This window comes from Cheilinus undulatus, linkage group 17 (assembly GCF_018320785.1).
Source record: "Cheilinus undulatus linkage group 17, ASM1832078v1, whole genome shotgun sequence".
Lineage (NCBI taxonomy): Eukaryota > Metazoa > Chordata > Actinopteri > Labriformes > Labridae > Cheilinus > Cheilinus undulatus.
Window position 1 is genome coordinate 16,527,699 of NC_054881.1, and position 19,749 is coordinate 16,547,447.

Genomic DNA, 19,749 nt, shown 5'->3' on the forward strand with positions numbered 1-19,749 from the left:
AGCTTAAATGAATTCACTTTGCCAAAAATCATTCATCATAGCCTATCTACTTGCTATGATGATTTTCTTTTGTTTCCAATCCAGCAAAGCCTGCAACCTTTTAATAATTTCCATCATGTTTAAAATCTCAAAATCAGAGTCAAAGTGTGCCTCTCTGTTGAGTATGTTTGGAGTTCTGAACAGGAAGACTCCGTTTCCTCTCTCTGGCTGTGCTCTTAACTTAGACTGAACATCAGGAAGCACGACTCCACCAGATCCCGAGGCATGATTTAGAGCTCCGCTATAAACATCCGCATTCTGAGATGCATAGATGATCTTTGTCAACTTTTACTGCACTGTCTTTCAAAGCTGGTGATATAAAGACACAGGGACTACAGTATGGAAGGCATGTAGTTTTATTAAAGACACTAATTTTATGGTAACACAGTACAGTTAAACAAGACGCTTATTTAAAATAAAAAACCAAACAGAACATCCTAAAAGAAATTAACATCCAAATAAAAAGATCTAAAACAAAATGTAATTTCCTCTCCTCTGTGAGTGAAATGAGGCTGTGTCCCCTTCTTCTTCCACTGTAAAAGAAGCAAAACTATTTATATCTGAGTTGAAATTCAGCTACTGTAAATGTGTTATAAAAGTTGTAAATGTAGTGGACTCTGACCTTCACACCACAGCACAGGAGCGAGGCTCTCTGAAAGGGTTACTGCCCGTGGGGACTCCCACCAGCAGGGCGTCTTTGCCAGCGTTCTGCAGACAATACTGCTGCAGCTCTGCAGCTGCCTGAGACACCTGGGAACACAAACACACATAATTTATGTAGTTTATGATGAGTACAGAAGCCCTAAAAGGACAGGATTTATTTATTATACTATACTGGGCTTGATAATGAAAGGGCCAAATTAAGGTTGTTTCTGTCAAGATCTTTCCTAAGAATGGTTACATGTTATTCATCACTGTTCACCCCAAATTCCAGTTAATCTGACTAGCCAAGTGTGCCCACTGTTTGCTTGCAGAGGCGGTTCCAGGCACTTTACATGTGAGCACAACCAGCAGAAGATGTGATTGTGGCCATGCTCGAGTACAGGGTACTGGTCAGTGACCTGAGTCTTAACATTTCCTGTCTCTTCAGTACATCTTATCTGAGGTAAAGGGTGTGCTCCATTGGCTCAGTAGCTTTAAATGTGCTACTGTGATAGATGCCACCTTGCAAAAAAAAAAAAAGAAAGAGGGTTCGTGAAATTTCATTGCTGCAGAATATTCCACTGTCAGCTGTGAGTGATATCACTGGAAAGTAGAAGCGTTTAGGAACAACAGCAACTCAGGCATGGAGTGGAAGGCCGTCTAAAATCAGAGCGGGGTCAAACACTGCTAAGGCACATGGTGCATAAAAGTCACCAACGCACTGCTGATCCCATAGCTGAAGAGTTCTGGACTCCCAATGTAAGCACAAGAACTGTGCAGAGGGAGCTTCATGATAGGGTTTCCATGGCTGAGCAGCTGCATGCACGCCTCATGTTACCAAGTCCAATGCGAAGTATTGGATGGAGTGGTGTAAAGCACACCAACACTGGACTATGGCATTGTTTGTTTGTTTTTTTTTTACAGTTTTTTTACATTTTAGTCTCAGTCTTAGTCTTTAGATTAGTTTTAGACACATTTTAGTGATTTCTACCCTTTATAGTTTCAGTCACCAAAAATTCAGAAACATTTTAGCCCAGTTAAGTCCATAAAAAGTCCTCACATTTTAGTCTTAACCTTTAATTTATTCTCTTACCTGAATCTGGTACCAAATCATGCTAGTGTTTTCTAGGCACTCTTCCAAACCTGGAGTCCCTGCTTTCTACAGCTGAGAGGCAGAATAGCTACAGATGCATTGTACTCTGACAGATTTACCATCAGTGGAGAAATATCACGGACTTTGAATGTGTGACAACAACAAAATTACATTTTAGTCTTGTTTAAGTCATCTTGATGAAAGCTAAACTTACTTTTAGTCATCAAAGATCTATTTTGGCTAGTTTTAGTCTAGTCTTTCTAGTGGAAAAAGGCTGTCGAAGAACATTTTTAGTCATAGTTTCAGTCGACGAAACTAACACTGGACTGGGGAGAAGTGGAAATCGTGTTCTGTGGGGGGACGAATCATGCTTCTCTGTTTGGCAGTCAGATGGGGGAGTCTTGGTTTGGCAGATGCTGGGATGCTACCTGTGTGATTGTATTTTCAAACTATGAAGTTTGGTGGAGGAGTGATAATCATATGGGGCTGTTTTGGGCAATGCTATGCTTCCAATTTTGTGGGAACAATTTTTGGGTAGGCCCTTTTCTGTGTTTTTTTTTTTTTTTTTTTTGAAATCAATTTATGATTCTTTGATATCAGTACCCTAACATTAAAACTGCAACATTACACTTTTCCTTGTTTTTCTTTATAATGATTAAAAGTGCACTAAATACTGAGGTTATAAAGTTAATACTAACACAAAACATATATTGCAATATATATATTGTCAAATGGTATGAAAATAAAGACCTGACAGTGGAAGTTATCAGTGTTTATAGGGGAAGTTAAGCAGTTAGATTCTCTAAACACACTTGTCTATGATTTAGTGTACACATTAAAAAAATGCATATTTGATCCTTGTTTTTTTCTCTTTATTGGGTTCTATCCTTGGTATGTGTGGAATAATGGTAAATAACAGTAACCAACAGAAAATAGAACAGTGCAGTATAAAAAGATCAAGTTGAAACAAGAGCAGTAGATGGATTAAAAACTAAAATATTCTATGTAGTTATGGCAAATATTAAAGAAGAAATGTTCTGAATTGAATATGTTATTTATGTGCTTCAGCACTTATATTCTACTGGTATATTAGAGTTAAACAAACAACGAAAGCAAGTCCTTACCTTGATTCTTTCCACACTTGCCTCCAGCTTCAGCTGCTCCACCAACCGTCTCATGTTAGATAAATTAGAATTAGACGTCATGTTGGTGTTAAGTTGTTTTGGGAGAGAAAGATATCCTGTAAGAACGGTCCCCTCGGTCTTTCAACACAGGAGCTGACTCCACTAATGGGCAGAGAACGCTGGTGGAGGAAGAGCGTCTGAGTTTCCTTCCAGTGACCTCAGTCCACTCCACAGAGGAAAAAAGGGGGGACAGAGGAACTTGATTCACACTCTCATTCAAGTAAATATTTTTAAAACTATTTCCAGACATTAGCTTTAATTTTCAATGTTTTTTTTGTTTGATTGGGACTTTTTTGGATGCAAAAAGTTGAGAGATGAGATAAGGGGAGGGGAGGCTGGTTAAAGATGAAGGAAATGGGTGGAGGAAGGAGATAGAAAGACGGATTCTCACGATTTGTTTCAGCATTACTCCTACCAATAGGAAAATGTTGGCGAGAAAAGAATACAGAAGCTATCAGTGACAAAATAGAGGGAGAAAACAGACAAATATTTAAATGTGTTTTTGTTTTATTGCATTTATTTGGTATCTTGTGTGACTGTTAGCATTTTAAGATCAATGCTGGATCAATAAACAGTATTATTAAAGTGTTGAGAATGACCTGGCTGCAGAGCAAATGGCTGATGAAAAACGTTGATGGTTGCTCTTACAGGAAATAGAGTTGTGAAAACGCGTGGTGGTGGTTCTTCTGTGCGGTTCTGCTGTAAGAGATGAAACAAGAAGACAGAGTCTGCGAGTAAAGACAGAGAAGTGATGGTGAGTGCAAATAGAGGATACTGCAGTCTTCACTTTGAATAATATGATGTGTTGGCTGAGTTTTCCATCATGCCCTTGGGCAGAGTGTTTAGTTGTGTTTTATATGTGTTTAGTTGTGTTAAGATATTGCCTGTTGTACAGTGATCCCTGCTGGTGTTCTTTAGGTCATTTTGCAAGTGGATTGTTGTCATTTTTGTTGTTAGAAACATTTGCACTGTGAGTGAAGTTATCCACTGAGATTGTTTCCATTCTACTCTACTTTGTCATCTTCGATTATGTTAAAATATCACCAAACTGCAGGCATGGCTCCAACTTTGACTGCATACTCACACAATGAGGCTAACAGCATGCTTTAAAATGATACAGAGTTCAGTATCTGTTATTTTCTATGAGTACAAGTACAAGGACAAAGGTGTGATATCAGCACCGATACCAGATACTGGTATCAGCATCAGTGCACCCCTGGAGACATTAAGTTTTTTTGCAAAATATCCCAGGGTTTGGATGATTTACTTCAGAAGAACAGGCTTCCATCTTGCCACCCCACTCTATAGCCAAACATATAGGATACAAGGGTGAAAACAGCCCACGTGAAGCATGTCAGGGGCAGCATCCTGCTTTTGGGCCTGTTTTTCTCCATCTAGAATTGGGGTTTTAGTTAAAGTGGAGGGAACTATCAAAAGTTCCAAATACCAAGCAGTCTGGACACAAAACTTTCAGGTGTCTGCTTGAAAGCTGAAGATTAAAGACCAATTTTCCCCTTATAGCTTCACCAGAAGAAAATACAAGGTTTTGGATGGCCAAGCCGGAGCCCAGACTCGAATCCTGCTGAAAAATCTGTGGGGTTACCTGAGGAAGGCTGTGCACAAAAAATGGCCTTTAAAACTGACTGATTCTGATCACTTCTGAAAAGACGACAGGGCAAGTTCTGCTAAATCAGGCTTGGTTGTGCTGACAGACTCCTAACCAAAATAATATATGATGTTATTAAATCAAAATGTGCTTAAATGCAGTGGTTTAGAACCTTTTCTTCCTTGGAGTCCCCCCACCACCCCATTCATATGAAGACAAGCCTAAACCCCCCTAAAACACACAAAAAATAGTTAACATGTTGCCTAAAATCAACATCTATTCAATAATTTAATTGATAAAAAATAATGAAGTGGGTCTCTACATATTTTCTTACCAAAAGGCCACTGTATAAACTGTTTGGTGTTTTAACATGATTTTACTTAATATTTGAAAATCTAATTTTGACAACCTCAGAGCAGACCAAGCCTCATGCCCACCCTGAGATCGTTGGCACATTTTATTTATTTGTTTTAAGGTGTTCCTCATTTAAAAAAAAAAAAATGCTTTTTTGTCTCCATGCTCGCTTACTGTATCTAGCTGGAACCGTTAATGAGTGACATGACAACCTTTCTTCTGTGCTTAATAGGTTAGTCTTTAAAGGAACTGCATCAAATAGATTAAGGTGTTTGTGTTAAAGTTTCATTTCACATTGTTGTAAATATAAGAATAGTTGCACTCTTCTTAATTATCTTTGTCTTTAAAATTTCTGCTGAATTGCTGCAGGTGTCTGCATGTGTGAATATTCAAAAAATCATATTTTTAGGGAAATACGCGTCAACTACACCCAAGCGGCTTTGCGCATGCGTGCTTTCGTGGTGCCTGAAAGCGCTGAGAGCTGTCGTGCTGCTGCCGGTCTGTAAAGTAGCAGCTTTCGAGCTGCGTCTGACTGGCTGCAGCTTTTCCCGGAGACTCACGTGGCTAATGAATTACAACAGTGTGCTCTTGTTTCCTCATTGGTTGGCAGGTGATTATCAGGATTGGCTGTAAGTAGCTTTCTCAGAAAGGTTCACTTTTCAGGAGGTCCGACATAAGGAAATGTGAGCTGGAGCTGTCACACCTCCGCCTCCTTATTTTGAAGTGAGACTTTAGCAGATATGGTGGAGGTGTTCACCGGACGGACTCTGCTGAATAAAGACGGGGAATTTGTGGACCCCGAAGAGGCGCTGAGGAATAAAGTGGTGGGGATTTACTTTTCTGCGGGTTGGTGTCCACCTTGCAGAGACTTTACACCCATACTGTGTGATTTCTACACGGAGCTAGTTGAAGAAAATGAACCTCCTGCTCAGTTTGAGATAGTTTTTGTTTCCTCCGACAAGTCTACGGATGACATGGTTGAATATTATCATGATATGCACGGAGACTGGCTCGCTCTGCCCTGGACGGATGACTACAAACAGTGAGTACCAACATCTTCAGTAACTGGGCTCTGGTTACTCTGGTGAAGTTTTCTCTCAGTACTCAGTCAAGGAAAAAGTTTCAATTATATGCAGTTTTGAATAAGCTTTCATTTTGTGCTTTATTATAAAACCTCATTAGGATGAAACACAATTATCTACTAGCTTATTAGGCTGTGCTCCAGCTTATGTAAAATGCTTATGGGGGTCACCCTTTCTAGGATTAGATCTAAGTGGAAAGCATGCAGTCTGCTTCTGACAGCTCAGACTGGCAGTTCTGTGTGTTTTTTCTAAATGGTTGTGATTTATACTGAAGTTAAGGAACAAGCGATATGGATCAAAACATCTTATCTCTGCATTTTTGAGCTAAAAGGCAATGTATTTCTCCCTGTTTTCTCTGTAGGGATAAGACAAATGGTAGTCAAAATATCAGCTATAAACTTTGGATTGATTCTAGTAAAAATTTAACATTTGATACCTGTTTGATACCACTGTAGCAGAAATAGATGTCCTCCACACCCAGAATTGGGTAATTTCTAGTTTTAAATGATAAAAAAGGGCAAAGAAGCTCCTATATTTGTCTAAATTGTACAAAACATTTGCAACATTTCCAAAAGCTGTCACTGCATTATAGACAGTGCAGGAGTTTGCCTGCTATTTTTTGATAATTTAGAAAAAAATAACTCAATGTTGGATGTCTGTTAGGACTTCTATTTTTGTTGTTGTGACATCAGTCAGGTTTCAATATCATTTAGATTTTACTACTAATAAAAAATGCTCATTAATAAATTTAAAGAAAAATAATGTCCCATTTAGACTAAAAAAATCAAATAATTTATCCTGCGATCAATAAGCACAACCCTGCTTGCGGTTCTTGCTGTAAAGAGTCTCTCCACTGAGTATATGGCCTGGCATTTATATACTGTATTCAAATAAACAATAATGTCTTATTCTATCGTTCTAAAATATATTTATGTATCTCAAAAACTCAATATATAACCCAGCTGTTGTAGCATAAAATCAATTATACAAAATCAAAAAACTTTCTCTGTATTGGTCCACTAGTAAATAATCAAATCAAATCTCTGCTGGTTACAAAGACAACTTTACCAAAATACCACCATTACCATAATACCATTAACAATATGTACACAAGTGCTGCTTTTGCAAAGAGAGGCTGAGTCAAGTGAAGCTGAGAAAGGAGTAGGGAAGTAGTCTGATAGCTGTTTTACATTTAGGACTTAATTAAAAAATGTTCAGAGCTCACAGTGTGTGTGTGGTTTCTTAGGAAACACCTATACCTGATGGTACAGTTGTACATTTTGTCAATATCTAAGGCCAATTTATGATATAAATTGCTGATATGTATGGCCAGTATATTCGCAAGAAATGTTCTTATCTCCCGATACGATATTTAACTTTCTAAGCTAATAAGTGCTGACAGTGATATCCTCTGCCAATAATATCATGCTTTAAATTACCCAAAATTGCAGAGAAATATTTACATACTGTCTCAATTGCACAAACTTGTTCCTCTAAATATATTCATGCAATTAAGATGGCTCTCTCTTTTTCACTTGTGGCAAATTTTGGTGAAAATATGACTTATGATCTTAAGATTTTCATGACTTTTGGTACATTTTTACTTCCTATGAGTGCCTTATTTTTTACTTATTGCTTACTACTATTTCCTCTTTTTGCACATATCTTTTTCTGTTGACTTAATTGTCTTTTTCCCCTCCTTCAGTGAGTTGAAGCAGCGGTACAAGATCACAGCAGTGCCCAAACTAGTGATCGTGAAGGAGAACGGCGACGTGATCACCGACAAGGGAAGAAAGCAGATCAGAGACCGAGGCCTGGCCTGCTTCAGATCTTGGCTTGATGCTGCTGAGATCTTCCAGAACTTTAAGGGATAAAGACCAAAAGCACGAATGAGGAGGAAAGCTTCAGTAGATTTCTTTACCGAGAATTATACAGACACGTTAAAGAGCTGAACAAAACCAACATTCTCTTCTTTAACTTTTAGGGTTCTGGTTCCTGCGTTTAGGATTCATATTGCCAAGATGATTTAAAGCATGTGAAAGAGCAAATTATATCTTTACTTAGTTCACTTTATTCTGGTCTACTCCTGGATGCTTCCTAAACCCTCTGAAAACAGTCTGAGATTCAGTGTCTTTGTCCTTTGCTCATGTTATGCTTTAATGATTGGCCTTTAACTCGATGTTGATTTATTTTTAAGCCATTGGGGATACCAAGTTACTAGTTTCTGACTTTTGGTAAACACTATGCATTTTAAGACAACCCTCAGGCATTTAGTTTGCACGTGAGAACTGCTCTGCTTTAGATGAATTTTACAAGTTTCATAGCACTACTGAAAACATCTTCATGACTGAAAAAAGTCAGTGCATCTAACACCTTAAAGCTCCTGTGAGAAACTTCGAGTCTGTGTTGATTTGCTGTCCCCTGAGCTACTTAAAAAAAACCAGCCAGGGATGGATCATGAATTTTTCAGATATTTAAATAACCACTAATTAAGAAATATTCAAAGTGATGATGCGACAACCAGATGGTGGCAGATGGTGGCAGATGGTGACAATACCATATCTGAAAGCTGTTTGCTGACCACTTGTAAATAAAAGAAAGTGTCAGTGTCAGGCGACACAACTGTCACATTAAAGACTTTATGCAGTAAAACTGGCTTAGCATCTTCTAATTCAATCAGACAGTCAATTAGGGTCAATTTACTCTACATTGTTAAGTAAAAAGGCATGCAATCACTGTGATTGCAATGCTAAATCTGTAAGCCCATTGATGGAAATTTCCATTATGTGTTAGCACTATGCTAACAGAGTTAGATATACACCCCGGTCCATCTGTGTGCAAATTTTGAAAAAGTAATTTTACTTGAAATGTGATGCCCACATACTTCTGAAATGCACAATGCCTAGTGTTAGCAGTATGCAGGTAATTTCTTTGTTTGACACCTAACCAGTGGCAGCAGCAGTTTAGGCAATAAGAATGACTATATAGAAATTTTCTGTCTTGTCACTGATGGTCTCACATGCTTTTATTGGTCAAAGGGACATGTCTGTAGTAATTTACATCTGTTTCATAAGTACTTAAAAATTCCTCACAGGAGCTTTAACCTTGCCCACGTTTTCTTTCCAGAGTGCTTCTGAAGCTCTCTTGCTTTTGTATTTTCAAAGTCTGACTTGTAGTTCTACCCTGAGCTGCCTGTATATTTTTGTATTCTTTTTTTATGAGTTGTAAAAGTGGATATTATTAAAAAAAATATCCAACTCTGTGACTTTTGTGGCAGATTTATTTTAATGTTTTGTTTTGCCCCACATTTCTGTGTTAATGTCAAGTAGCCTGAGTGCGTGTTTAACAGGCAAACAAAGCAATTCCCTTTGGTCTCGTTAAGACGCACAAAAAGCCCAAAGGACACTGTTTTCAGCATGCAAGCATATTCACATCATTCGTCCTAATTGGTTTTTTCCCTTTGTGCACGCTGACGTTGAGGTTATCATCATTTTGTACATAAAACATCCAACAGGCATGATGATGACATAACGATGAGTCTGCACAGGGCACAGGTTAACGCTGCAAGTCTTCAAAGAATAACCTGCCACGTTAGGTAACACCAGAAGGCTCCATTTGAGGATAGATTATTCTTCCCCACCTCACTTAAGGTGTATCAGCCGCCCTTTATCTTGGGTGTGTCTCAGAGGATTGTACCAAGGAAAGGAGACTTCCTACATCTCTAAGTCTGTGAGCAAATACAGTGATGCAACTCCTCAAAGATAAGAGTGAAGCACAAGACTAGTCCAACAAAGACATGTCCAACTTGGTGATGTATCATGACGTCTACTAACACTTCACTGATCTTTTGAACTATTGTTACTCGGTGTGGTTTTTTTTCTGTGAAACCTACAGTTCTTTAGCAAGCCATATGGGGTCACTGTTGAGTCATATATGAAAAACATGGTCTTATTCTAAACTCTTTCTGAGTCAGACAACATGCTTTGAATGTTGATTTAGAAAGATAAATATTGATTCATACTAAATTAAATTTATTTTGAGATTAAGTCTCACTCCATGAAAAATCTGCTTTTATTGTTTGGATGTGTCATATTTAATATACAAAAAAGGCAGTTTCTCTTTGTTTAAGCTGAAACTTTATATGTCTACTTAGAAGTGTTTCCTGTTTTACTGAAAAGGGCTTTTCACTGTGATAGAGACATTTTAATCGGTCTATTTACTTTAACATAGCATTGTTTGCGTGGTCAATGATTCTGGGCTTGTGATTCTTCCCAAGACTGCAAGAGTAGAGGTCATTTAAGGAATTTAGGGGAACGAAATCTTCCTTTCCGGGTGTTTTATAAATATTGTAAAGTGTCTTTGTGATCCATCTTTATGTCAAAGTCTGAGGGCAGGGAGTTCAGCCTTGCTTTTCTTTGCACATTCCCCCTCATCATATGACAGTGTGTCTGTCTTATCATAGGTTTAAATGGAGGTTACACTATCCTGTTGGGGTGCAAGGGTGTGTGTGGTTGTGTTATCTCACTAGCTGTAAAAGAGAGTGAGTGTGGCATGAAGTAAGGCCACATGACAACAAAGCCCCCATTTTTCAGGATCTCTAAACCAAAAACAAAAAAATCTCTGTGGAATACCAAGTTGATAAGCTGTAACTACTTTATTCTCACTCAGTTCATGATGAACTGATGGTTCAAACAGCTGTCAGAAGTCACTTTTTGAATCCAGAAGAACTTACTTCTTCTTTTACTTGCATCTTTTTAACTGTTGCCCCTGATGATTTAAATGAATTTTATTTTTAATCTAGCACAAATGCGCCAAAGGTTATTGGAACAAAAAGAGCTGCGTTCAAATGTCCCTTTTGTCTGACCAATATCCAAATACTATTAATATTAAATTTACTCAAATGTCCCAATAAGGAAATCAGTAAACTAGATTTAAAAACAACCAAGTCTCTTTAAAGTGGGAGGGGTCTGGCTGCAGACCACAGATCTCAGACCCCCTCTTTAAGACCTTCTTTAAATAAACTTTATTCAAAAAAAAAGTCTGGCAGTTATATTCATACAGTGAATGGTAGTGGCAGTGACAGACTAAGCAAAATTTCATAAATAAAACTATTACTACTACTAAAAAGGTATGATGTCTGATCAGGGATTTAATTATGTTAAGACCCATTTTAGCTTTAGCGTTGTTAGCTTTAGCTAGAGCTAACATAGCTTTGCTAGCCACATAGTTAATGTTACTTCATAGCTTAAGCTAATGAAGCTAAAGTAGACCACGGTTTGCATGATTACTTCTAAACCGGGTCTAGCTTTAGCGAAGGTAGCATAATCTAACGTAGCTAACATGGAGTTTGCTCTAGCTACATTAGTTACAGATCTACATTACCTACACAGCTAACATAGCTTTGTTAGCTTTAGAGTTAGCTACATTGGCTAAATTACTTACATATCTACCATAGCTTCGTTAGCTTTAGCCGTAGCTACATTAGCTGCATTTTTTTTTTTTTTTTTCTTGAAGGACAAGCTATTTCACTGTAAGCAGGCGGCTTGGCTTTATTAATCATTTTGTAATCAGGTCTTGCAGGTCAAGTTTTTGACTTTTAACTTTTGGTATCCTAACCTTCACTCTTACCCTAACTAGAAGTTTAATCCAATTTTATTTTGAAAGATTTAGTGTGTATTTCCATTCTGACAAATGCAGCATCTCACTGTAGTGGTCTGCAAGGGGGGCGTCTGAGATCTGCTGTCTGCAGCCAGACTGCCTTCATTAAAGCTTTTCAAAGAGCAAACTCACTTCATGTCTAGAAAATGTGCAATGAGTAGCCTTCTTGAAGCGCCCGTGAGGAACTTTTGGTCAAGGTCAGGTTTGACACCCCCCAGTGGACAAATGTATATGTCTTGTGTATTTCCTGATCTTTCCCTCTACCAAAACGTTGAAGTATCAAAAGATTATTTCCTCCTCAGTTGAAAGTGGTTGATATAAAACCCAGAATTACAAGATGCATTTGCATAGTATTTTAGGGATTTTTTTGTTTTTTTTGTTTGTTTGTTTATTGCCCCCCACCTCCCAAAGCAAGAAAAAAAAGAAAAAAAGAAAATCCCATTCAGTAAATGCAGGTATAAAAAAAAAAAATCAAATTATTGGGCTAAGTCAACAAAAAATGTTTTCTGACTTTTATTCCTGTTGGTTTTGTTTGCTTTTGTAAGTCATACAGAGGCATCTGTATTCATTCCACTTCAGGTTTCAAAAGCAGCTGAACACTTCTCCCCGAACGCTTTTGATCCATGGATTGTTTTTGTTGCTGGACCTAAATGTATAAAAGACATTTTGGCGTTTCTACCCCATCTTAGCTCCCTACTGGGTTCTCCCTAGTATAATTACGGTAATTGAATTTTTAGTCTTTAGTAGTCTTCAGAGGAATTTGGGGATCTTCGTTCAAACACGAGTCTCTAATTACAATTAAAGACCACGCGATTTTTCCGTGTGGAAGGATAGAGAAAGCCCCCTCAGGTCTTAAAGTTTTATTTTTGTGCTCCCAGCTCGCAGCTTGATACAGACCCTGGTCTGCAGGTCATTTCAGATGAAGATGGATCTTTATGTCGACTTCACATTTATTGGAGTCCGCTGAACTTGATGAATGAAAGGCAGTAGTGTCTCAGCTCCTGTAACGGTGTCTCGAGTCAAGTAACAAGGCTGTCTTTATGTCAGAGCAGGAGGGAGGGAGGCGGAGAGCTAGGAGGACCGGCGGACCCTAGACAGAAAGAGCGCCAGCGTCAAGGTAAATACGGTACTACTTAGAACTTCCGCTCAAATCCTTCAAAATAAGAGGCGCTTGTGAGCGTTTTTAATTTCGAGCATAGCTCATTATTATTATCATCAGACTACCGTAAGTAGTTTCTAATAACACTTGAGCAGTTTTGAAATGCTGAAGTATGTTAATTAACTAGAACCAGGAAATAAACCACATTGCTTTTATAAATAGCTTCTCGGCAGCATTGAATCCCTGTATGAAATGTGGGATAAAATGTAATAGCCCACTTCTAAGCTCTTTATATCTCAAAAAAACTCACGATATCATAGCTGCTACCTTCTAGATCCTTCTTCCAGAATGCCATAAATAGGGAATCCAAAAGTACTATTGGAGGTTGACTCTCTCCTTTGGAGTTATTTACTAAAGGCCTGGAAGCAGACATTGTTTCTACTTTAAAGAGTAGGCTAAAACTTTCCTTTCCCCCCTGCCTTTCAGGCCTAGCTTATACAGAACTAGCAGTTAAGTTGAAATGGAGCCATTTGAATGGTGGCATACATCACACAGCTTACAGCTCATTTATGTTGCCAGACATCAGATTTTCTCTGCTGCAAGGACAACCTGAAGAAACCATTCTTCATATTGAGCAGCTTTGGGGGCATGTTATTGTTATCTCTTAAATATACATAAATATTCAAGCCCCTGTAATTTTCACTTAAGCCAGGGTGATATATGTTGGCTTAAAAGATGTAAATGCGCTGTTTTTGTTTAAGTAATTAACTTTGAATTCTTCTGCCTATGAGTGGAGCTCTGTATATAAACGTTTCTTGCCATGCTCTCAGTGATTACACAACATTATTTGGGGTGTGGGCAGCAGTTTAAAGGCTAAAATGTCATTTTGTCACTGTGAGTAGTAATATAAAGGATCCAAGCTACTACTTCCTGACACTTTTCTGTGCACCATAATCTATACGATTGAGCATTACAGGAAGTACGTGCTTTTATTTTGAAGGAAGCCGCCCTTAATGCCGTTGTTTTTCTTCCTCTTTACGGTCAGGCTTCACGCGCCTTGGTGGTACAAACGCTCACACCCGCTCGTGCACTCTGCGATAGGCGGCTGTAGACCGGGGAAGGGTAGCAGGAGGGAACCTCAGCAGCACCGGGACAAAATAAAAAACCTCCAGTCAGGATTCACGGAGTGCACGAGAGAGAGAGAGAGGTGAGTTTACCTGGTGAGAGCGCACGTGAACAGTATAAACCGCGGACATCAAAAATGTTAAATTGCATTTGATGATATTTAATTGAATGAGCGTACGGTGACTTTATGACTCTGCTACATGTTAACCTTAACTTTTTTTGTGTGAATTTACCTTTAAATGTAATTTCAGAAAAAAGGGGCGCAAATAGCACTTTATTTGATGTCTTATTCCTTGATAATTTCTGGGCACACTTTGAAAGAATTCAGTGATTTTTTTCTTGCTTTTAATTACTGTCTAACTTGGTTTTTATTTAAGTTTAAGTGCTTCTTTGTTGTTAGAAGGAACTGTGCGGAGGAGGGTTTATTTACTCATTTCATCATTACTTTTCATGCAAATTTAGAAAACATAAAACACTCCTTATTGGCAAACACATGAAATATCAGCCAGGTTATCACTCTGTGGGATCAGCATTGAAGTCATTTGAAAAACAAACAAATTCAATGATGAAAAGAAAAGGAAACGCCCACAGTAATTCTCGGAGGTAGGCAGACCCAGGTAATGAAATTACAAGCACTCAGTGAAAGTGCAGCTTCTTTCCCACACAGTTTTCCCTGTCACACACACGCATGCAAACAGTGTACAGCATACTGAGCGAGCCTGCGGTTTTATCAGGAAAATTGCTCTAATCCTGCTTAGTGCATTCACTAACAGGCACCTAGCACCCTGAAATATTTGGTTTGCAAGCTGGCAGAGTTGTTTTTCTTCTCACATTGGAAGAATGAAACTGGAGATTATGTGGGATTTCAGGCTGTTAAGCAAGCAGGGAAGAGAAACACTTTGCAGCGTGTACACATGCTGAATGCTGAGAGTAAACTATCCTACGTGCCTGCAGCCTATATGAGTGATTAAGTGGAAAAATTGATGTGATACTTGATGACATGTATGTGTTTCATGTGCCTGGGAGATAAAGTTGCCCCCTTTAATATGCTCGATACATGTGAGCATGTGCCCTGATTGTGTTTGGTGCATATCTGCAAGTGCCTGTTTGTACTTTGTGTTGCATTGCAGACCACATTTAATCTCATGTTTCACAGATCAGATCACAAAATCTAACAGGACATTTACCCAGCAGCACTTTAATGGGCGCTGATGTAATGCCCCTGCAGCGTATTGAAAACCTCTGATTGTATTACACTTGCCCATGCTCATTTAGATAATGCAGGTTTACTGAAATCTATTAAATTAAATGGAAAGCTTATGACAGGTATATTTCCTCTAGGGCAGCCTGTCAGATTCACTCAACTAGTGTATATTTTTTAACAGCAGAGGGTGGAGCTGGTTCAGACACCTTTATTGCTGTAAACAACAATAAGACCTGTTTTTACTTGCTAACAGCCATAGAAACAGCAGTGCACCTTCGCATGCAAAGAGGCTACAGTTGACAAATGCAACACTTCAGCGTGGTAGTTAAGTCAGTGTGGCGGTTTACTGTCCAGGGGAAAGAGGGAAGTAATGAGCTCTGTCTCCATCTTACTGGCACTTGCCAAAGTCTTTCTCAACTCATTTGCCAAACAGGACATTGCAAAGGAGGTTATGTGCCATTTTAACTGTTCATTGCAGGTGGACTGTGATAAATAGATTGGATCTGGGGCACACTTGTTTTATCAGTTTATGTTTTTTTTTTAGCTCAAGTTATCCCTATAAACCACTGGCAAATTAAAAAAAACCTCAAAGGCTGATGTAATGTGTTACTGGCTCAGAGGGCAATTAATTGCTATCATTTCTTATCAGCAGCTTCTGAATTGATCGACAAACAAGAAAGAAAAAGACAATCTGATACAAATTGGAGGGAGTTTCAGGAAATGCCATAATGCATCAATAAGTTTGATGCAACTTTGTCAGCATTTTCAATATGAGACATATGATATAACAGTATATTTACTGCAGGAGCATACTCATGGACACCTCTCTCATGCATGGATGGTAACTATATACAGATTTAAAAAAGAAAGAAACATCCATCCATCCACCTATCTTCCACCACTTATCCAAGCCTAAGCAGGGAAGCCCAGACTTCCCTCTCCCTGGCCACTTCGTCCAGCTCTTCCCGGGATCCCAAGGCATTCCCAGGCCAGCCGAGCAACATAGTCTCTCCAGCGTGTCCTGGGTCTTCCCCGGGGCCTTCTCCCAGTGGGACCTGGCCACCTCACTAGGCAGGCGTCCAGAAGGCATCTGGACCAGATGCCTGAGCCACCTTATCTGGCTCCTCTCAACGCGGAGGAGCGGCGGCTCTACTCCGAGTCTCTCCCGGATGGCCGAGCTTCTCACCCTATCTCTAAGGGAGAGCCCAGCCACCCTGCGGAGGAAACTCATTTCAGCTGCCTGTATCCGTGATCTCGTCCTTTCGGTCACAACCCACAGCTCGTGACCATAGGTGAGGGTAGGAACGTAGATCAAGCAGTAAATCAAGAGTGGAGGAGTTCAAGTATCTTGGGGTCTTGTTCACGAGTGAGGGAAGAATGGAGCGGTAGATTGACAGGCGGATCGGTGCGGCATTGGCAGTGATGCGGTCTCTACATCGGTCTGTCGTGGTGAAGAAAGAGCTAAATCGAAAGGCGAAAGAAAGAAACAATGTTCAGCAAATATACTTGGGATGGCTGTAAATATACGCATGCCCAGGTATCATCTACAGTGCATTTTAAAAGTATTCACTATGTTTTCTTCAACAGTGGCTTTCTCTTTGCCATTCTCCCAGCAGTTGTATGCAGAGTCTCTACCATCTCAGCTGCTGAAGCTTGTTGATATCTTAGTGGACTCTCTCACTAGTCTACTTCTTGTGCAGTCACTTAGTTTGAGAGGAGGATGGCCGGGTCTTTGTAGTTTACATGTGCCATGGTCCTTACATTACTGATGGATTTAACTGAACTCCAGGGAATGTTCAGTGCCTTGGACATTTTTGTTTGTATCCACACCTTTCAATAACCTTTTCTCTGAGCTACTTGGAGTGTTCTTTTGACCTCATGGTGTGATGGTAGCCAGGAATACTCATTTACCCATGAATAGACCTAGGACCAATCAGCTGGACCTCTGTTGAATTAGGCTAGTTACTTTAAAGGGGGTAAATATTTATGCAGTCACTTATTTTATCTTACATGTAAATTGACATTACTTTTACGGAATCTGATTTGTTTTCTCTTTTGTATTTTTTTCTTCTAAAAAAGCCAAATCATATTGACAGTGATTGACTTACAAAATGAATAAAAGGGTAAAAAATCCAAGGGGGTGAATACTTTTTATAGGCACTGTATGCATGGGAATGCATGGCTAATGTATGAATTTTTCAAATAGTCTTATTGTTTTGAATTGAGATGAGTCATTTGGTGAAAACAGAAAGCATCTAACCAGCTCTTCTGTGTCAAACTGTGGAACCGAAATCAATAGGAAGTTTTCAAATGCTAAAGAAAGCTGTCGTCTAATAGTAGCTTTTCAGTAGCTCATTAGTTTTTCCAGTATGTTGTCTGAACTTGAAATAACTCACTGGGGTGAAAAAAGTTGAGTCAAAACAGCCAATAGTGACATTTCATTACTGCTAGCTGGCTGTACTGTGAGCTGGGAACAAAACAAAACAAAAAAATAAACCACACTGGCTGTTGTCTAATAAGATTTAATATATTTTTAACTATAAACATGGCCAGATTGTTTTCAGTCCTTGACCAATCAGGAAGCTATGACTTTGAAATAGTTCATCCAGTTCTCGTCTTTAGCATAATTTGAAAACCTAAAGCTCTGCAGACATTTGAGGTCTCCGACCTAAGCATGATGCCGGAGGAATATGGGCGTCAAGTGGACGGTGAAAAGCTATCTTTCTATCAGCAAGTCGTAATTTCCCACTTGTGAAATTGCTGTCAGCAACATTGAGGCCTGTAAGAAAGGGAGTGTCTTGCTGTACAAACTAAGATTTATTGTATCTCACTATAATTACCCAGAGATGAGCTATGCTCTATCTGAGCTGTATTGTGGGTTTTCATTGTGTTGCTCTGAATGGAGTGCCAACTAATTTTCCCTGTGGTGCAAAGACATTTAGTGTGCAGCACACTGTAGGATTGGGTGGTGGCTGTTGTTGTATCATTGGTTTATGGAAAAGATCAATCAGTTCTTTTGACTCCTGAGTTCACTGAAATCAATGTTTGTGCTGCCCTGTGTTCATTTCTATGACAGTGACTCTTCATGACAGCTGTTTTACATAATCAGACGGTGTTTCTTTTTTTAAAAGCTTAAAAAGCACATCTCTGCATTGTCAACAGACAGACAGATACAGGGCTTTGGAAGCAAATACCAAGATCATCATTTAATATTATTTGCTGATGGTTTATTGGTTCGCCACAGAACAATAACTCTTCCTAAACCAAATATTTGTTGAACCTATGTGCTGCTTTGTATTTATATTTGCCGATATACATCAATGAAGCTGGGATCCGGTTTTTAAATTGGGCCACTGGATTTAAAACTCAATCAGTACTGCTTTTTATTAGAATCAATACGACCTTAACACATTTTATGGAAAGTATTTTGATGAGGATATCATATGAAGTTTTTCCTGTGTCCACCTCTTTTATCTTCTTTTTAACCTAAAAAGTTGTCAGTGTCTCATCTTGATTTAGGAGACTGTTGCTGTATTCATCCAATCAAATGTGAGTTCAGCATATTGCCCTTTCGTAGCCTGCTGGGTTTTTTTGTTATCAACAGCTCTGTCTTTCTTAGACAGTTCTTATGCTGATTTCAGTGCACTACCATCCTGGCCACCACATAAATGTCCCACTACTGCCTGCTGACTGTGACAGCAGCAGAGATGGTTGAATAAAATAGGATGGCTAGCAACCGATAAAAGTGCCTTATTTTCAAATTTCTTTTTTTTTTTTCATTTTTCAGCAATTTTTTTCATGGCAGCCCCTATTATAACAGGAAAACCGCATAATATGAAACATTTTCCAAGTATTAATTTCAGAGTGGAATGTTTAGGGTGAACTTATTAGAGCCTGGTATATGTCAATAAATTATAACAACATTAATTTTGTTGCATTATTGTTTTTGACCAGTAGCGATTTAAGATAAAAACTCACACTCAGGACCCTTGGGACCCAAATGGGTCCCTTTAGAGAAAGTGCTAAAAAAAAAAAAGATAAAAATTGTTTCCACTTTCAATGCTTAAATCTTTTAATCAGCTTCAACCCTAATCAGAACACTAAAGTTTTTATTTATTTTCAATTTTTTTTTTTTTACATTTTTCTGCTTTTTTCATAATGGCAGCCCCATTACAACAAGAAAACCGCATATGAAACATTTTCCAAATATTAATTGCAGAGAGGGATGTTTGGGCTGAAGTTATTAGAGCCTTGTATATGTCAATAAATTATAATAAATTGATATTGTTGCATTATCATTGTTTGAGCAATACAGGTTCATATCAAAAACTCACTCCTAGGACTCTCAGCTTTCAGAATCATATAAATTAATATCTCTTTTCACTTTTATCAGGTTTATTTCTAATTAGAACTATTACATTTACATAAACTCTTTTGAATAAACATATGGATAAACTAGGGCGGTTCATGCATTAACGCTTGGGATTAATCTTGAAACCTTAGCATGAATATTGAAAAATAAAAAGTGGCTAAAAGGACCCAATTGGGGTCAGTTAGAATTTGCATATTCCAAACCAAAGTCTAATATGTGTCTGTCCACCATATAAATTGCTGTAATAAAACCGTATTTTGCTCGCTAGTTATCTAAAAAAATCAGCCGCTG

The 19,749-nt window shown here is 38.6% G+C and overlaps 3 protein-coding genes across 3 annotated transcripts in view; 2 read left to right on the plus strand and 1 right to left on the minus strand.

The window, feature by feature from the left end:
* Positions 1-379: 379 nt before the first annotated feature.
* Positions 380-3,086, minus strand: gng10 (guanine nucleotide binding protein (G protein), gamma 10). The gene is made up of 3 exons (XM_041810177.1): positions 2,899-3,086; positions 662-789; positions 380-572 (listed from the first exon to the last, which is right to left on the minus strand). The coding sequence occupies exons 1-2, from the start codon at positions 2,977-2,979 to the stop codon at positions 664-666; spliced, it is 207 nt and encodes a 68-aa protein (XP_041666111.1). The 5' UTR covers positions 2,980-3,086; the 3' UTR covers positions 380-572; positions 662-663.
* Positions 3,087-3,099: 13 nt separating this feature from the next.
* Positions 3,100-9,227, plus strand: nxnl2 (nucleoredoxin like 2). The gene is made up of 4 exons (XM_041810176.1): positions 3,100-3,178; positions 3,609-3,712; positions 5,529-5,960; positions 7,706-9,227. Exons 3-4 carry the CDS (start codon positions 5,659-5,661, stop codon positions 7,872-7,874), a joined length of 471 nt encoding a protein of 156 aa, XP_041666110.1. The 5' UTR covers positions 3,100-3,178; positions 3,609-3,712; positions 5,529-5,658; the 3' UTR covers positions 7,875-9,227.
* Positions 9,228-13,837: 4,610 nt separating this feature from the next.
* The window catches only part of csgalnact1a (chondroitin sulfate N-acetylgalactosaminyltransferase 1a), a 73,655-nt gene continuing 67,743 nt past the window's right edge, over positions 13,838-19,749 (plus strand). The window contains exon 1 of the mRNA XM_041811636.1: positions 13,838-13,964. The gene's annotated coding sequence lies outside the window, so the exon portion shown is untranslated. The remainder of the gene's footprint in view (positions 13,965-19,749) is intronic.